The sequence below is a fragment of the Leguminivora glycinivorella genome, chromosome 15, assembly GCF_023078275.1.
Source record: "Leguminivora glycinivorella isolate SPB_JAAS2020 chromosome 15, LegGlyc_1.1, whole genome shotgun sequence".
NCBI lineage: Eukaryota > Metazoa > Arthropoda > Insecta > Lepidoptera > Tortricidae > Leguminivora > Leguminivora glycinivorella.
In genome coordinates, this window is record NC_062985.1 from 14,353,826 (window position 1) to 14,356,637 (window position 2,812).

The following is a 2,812-nucleotide window of genomic DNA, read 5'->3' on the forward strand; positions in this document are numbered from 1 at the left end:
AATAAAACATTTTTTTTTTTTCATTTTTTATTTTTGCACTTTGTCGGCGTGATTGAAATACATATTGGTACCAAATTTCAGCTTTCTAGTGCTAACGGTTACTGAGATTATCCGCGGACGGACGGACGGACGGACGGACAGACAGACATGGCGAAACTATAAGGTTATAGTTGACTACGGAACCCTAATAACCTGTTGCTTGCGTAAATAGTGCCTGCTGATCACAAACACATATAAAATTGCATGGCCTCTAGAAATGAATTTATTCATAGTATACATAGTATGTGTATGAAATTTTACAGGCTCCATAAAACTTTAGGGCAGCTTGCAACACTTGATTCTTGTCTTAAATATTTTGTATCCAGGGTTAGAAAATCAATTTAAAAATGTATCTCTGTCAGATTGACAGCTGTCAGTATCAAATTGTCAATTCCTGATCATGATCATGCTTCTAATGTTCTCGGTCAGTGTATTTGCGGTTTTTAACTTTGTGAATTAATTAATAAGAAAAAAACTAAACTACACACTATCTTATCTAAATAGTTACAGTGAATCAATGCCAAAATGTTTGCTATAAACCTACGACGAGTATACTGTGCATGCGATAAAATAATTGTTAGAACATTACGAAATCGAAGGATGGAGGTTCCTGGGCCAAATCCTGGATTAGACAGACGAGTAACGGCTCTTCGAGAAGAAGGAGTCCCCATCACAGGCAACGCGGAAGAATTTCTGGACCAGTCTGAAAGTGAATTCTATAATGTACGTATTTATCAAATATTTTGACAATGTGTTAATTTTCTGCATCCTGCCTGCACTTGAGCAAGGACAGTCTGCATTGTGATCCATTTTTTCTTCATATACTTACATTAAAATGTATGTACTATCAAAACAATCATAACCTAAAGTTTTTAGGTTATGATTGTTTTGATAGGTCTTTATTTAACCCTTTTTCGGCCGCCTAAACTACGAAGTTTCCTAAAAAACTCCTAAATTCATGCAACTTTGATGATTAATTTAATGATAAATCACTTTTCCTTGAAATTCTATTCTTTGTTGAGTGTACCATGTCTGAAAAAAAGTTAAATTTAATAATTTTAACACAAAACAACAAAACTTAAAACATAGAATACAATTAGATTTTTTTTTATGTTCTTTTTACCCAGATGGATGAGACTTACAATGCACATATAGCTGAGAGCTTGGCAGGCAAGCATGACTTACGGCACAGAATCGTCAAAGACAAGTACTTCAAGGAAAATATGCCCAACTTGTTGACTTGGAGTGAAAAGGAGCAGATCCGGCATCTGGTAAACGAGCAGCCTGATGAATGGACGCCGGAGCGCATTGCAGAGAGCTTCCCGGTCACTGCCGCTGTTGTTAAGGTATGTTTAACCGAAGGAAAAATATGTATTTAATGTGTATGGCTGGCAAAGACTGAGTTAAAAATATATTTAGAACCAATGTTAGCTACAAGAGTAAAACTCTAATGGAGTCAATGACATCACTATTTACACCTAAGGTTTTTTTACCTTGATAGTATTTCTTTAATATTTAAAAAGTGAAAATGGATTTTGCATAGAGGATTTTTTTTTTCAGACAAATGCTTATTGCTGGCTTTAAAAAAATTATAAGTGTTTTGTAATTTTTTATCAATTCAATTTTGTTTTAGAAATTACTGAAATACCCTTGGAAGCCAGCAACTGAAGCGCGCATAGCTCGCCACGACGCATCCGCTGTGAGAAACTGGAGGGAACTAAAAGAAAATACCTTAGACATACCTGAAGACCTACGCCAACACTTTCTTAAATTTTCCGATAGAACTATACCTCCTCTGAAAGCCAAGTCGGTGAGACCTGATGTAATGGTCGAAAAAATGGGGGAATTTGAAAAGATAGTACAGAAATGTGCTGAAAAAGCAAATAACAATGACATTGAAGATAGTGATTCCAAAGAAGTGGCCATACATACATCCAATAACACTAAGAGCAAAAGTAATGTAATAAAAGGTCATCAAAGAGTGACATTAGAAGAGATGACAATTAAAATTAAGAAACGCTTAGAGAGTGGCAAGGCCATTGACCTCCCAGACCAAATAATGCTCAGTGCAGTGAATTCTGCTCAAAAGGAAGTATCAGCTACAGAATTAAGTAAAGAAATTGACTTAGCAGAAGAAAAACCAAAAGAAGTATCAGTAATAAATGAGCAAAATGAAGAAAAAACATCAATCATGGAATATCCACAAAGAATTAGGATTCCGAAGAAGGCTTACAAAAAAGGTGCTACTTATAAAGTGGATGATTGTTATTATGACGATGATGGTAAATTCCTGTACAGAGTCCTAGGCATGTCTAACTGACATTCTGAAATATAAAATAAAACAATATTCATGAAGCCTTATTTATATATTTTTATATAAAAATTATATGTTTTCATTATACTCCTCAATCAAAATAAAATAACTACTTTTCACCAACACTTTTATGTTGCTTATTGATATAATTATAAATTGCATGTCTTTTACAAACTTCTACAAGTTCTTAATAATAACAAAACCTTTGATCAGACTAAATGATAATACAGGATATTTAAATGTAAAAATATATCTGAATGACTATATGATGATTGTACAACATTGATTGGAACATAAAATATGGCTCATAATGATCACTTGAGGCAAATAAATATAAGCATAAACAGAGTCCAAGCAAAACTACTGAATATACAGTCTACTACAACATGCCAAAATATACATCCACCTGCACACTAGGCAACCTCACTGTTATATTACAAACTACAATATTGCCATAAA

The 2,812-nt window shown here is 33.7% G+C and overlaps 1 protein-coding gene across 1 annotated transcript; it reads left to right on the top strand.

The window, feature by feature from the left end:
- The first annotated feature begins 431 nt into the window (after positions 1-431).
- Positions 432-2,400, top strand: LOC125234064. Its single transcript, XM_048140240.1, has 3 exons — positions 432-762; positions 1,167-1,385; positions 1,673-2,400. The coding sequence occupies exons 1-3, from the start codon at positions 565-567 to the stop codon at positions 2,357-2,359; spliced, it is 1,104 nt and encodes a 367-aa protein (XP_047996197.1). The 5' UTR covers positions 432-564; the 3' UTR covers positions 2,360-2,400.
- Positions 2,401-2,812: the final 412 nt, after the last annotated feature.

Coding starts and splice junctions, on each gene's coding strand:
- LOC125234064 (XM_048140240.1), top strand. CDS start 565: ATGTTTGCTATAAACCTACGACGAGTATACTGTGCATGCGATAAAATA. Junction 763..1,166: donor CTGAAAGTGAATTCTATAAT/GTACGTATTTAT, acceptor CTTTTTACCCAG/ATGGATGAGACTTACAATGC. Junction 1,386..1,672: donor TCACTGCCGCTGTTGTTAAG/GTATGTTTAACC, acceptor ATTTTGTTTTAG/AAATTACTGAAATACCCTTG.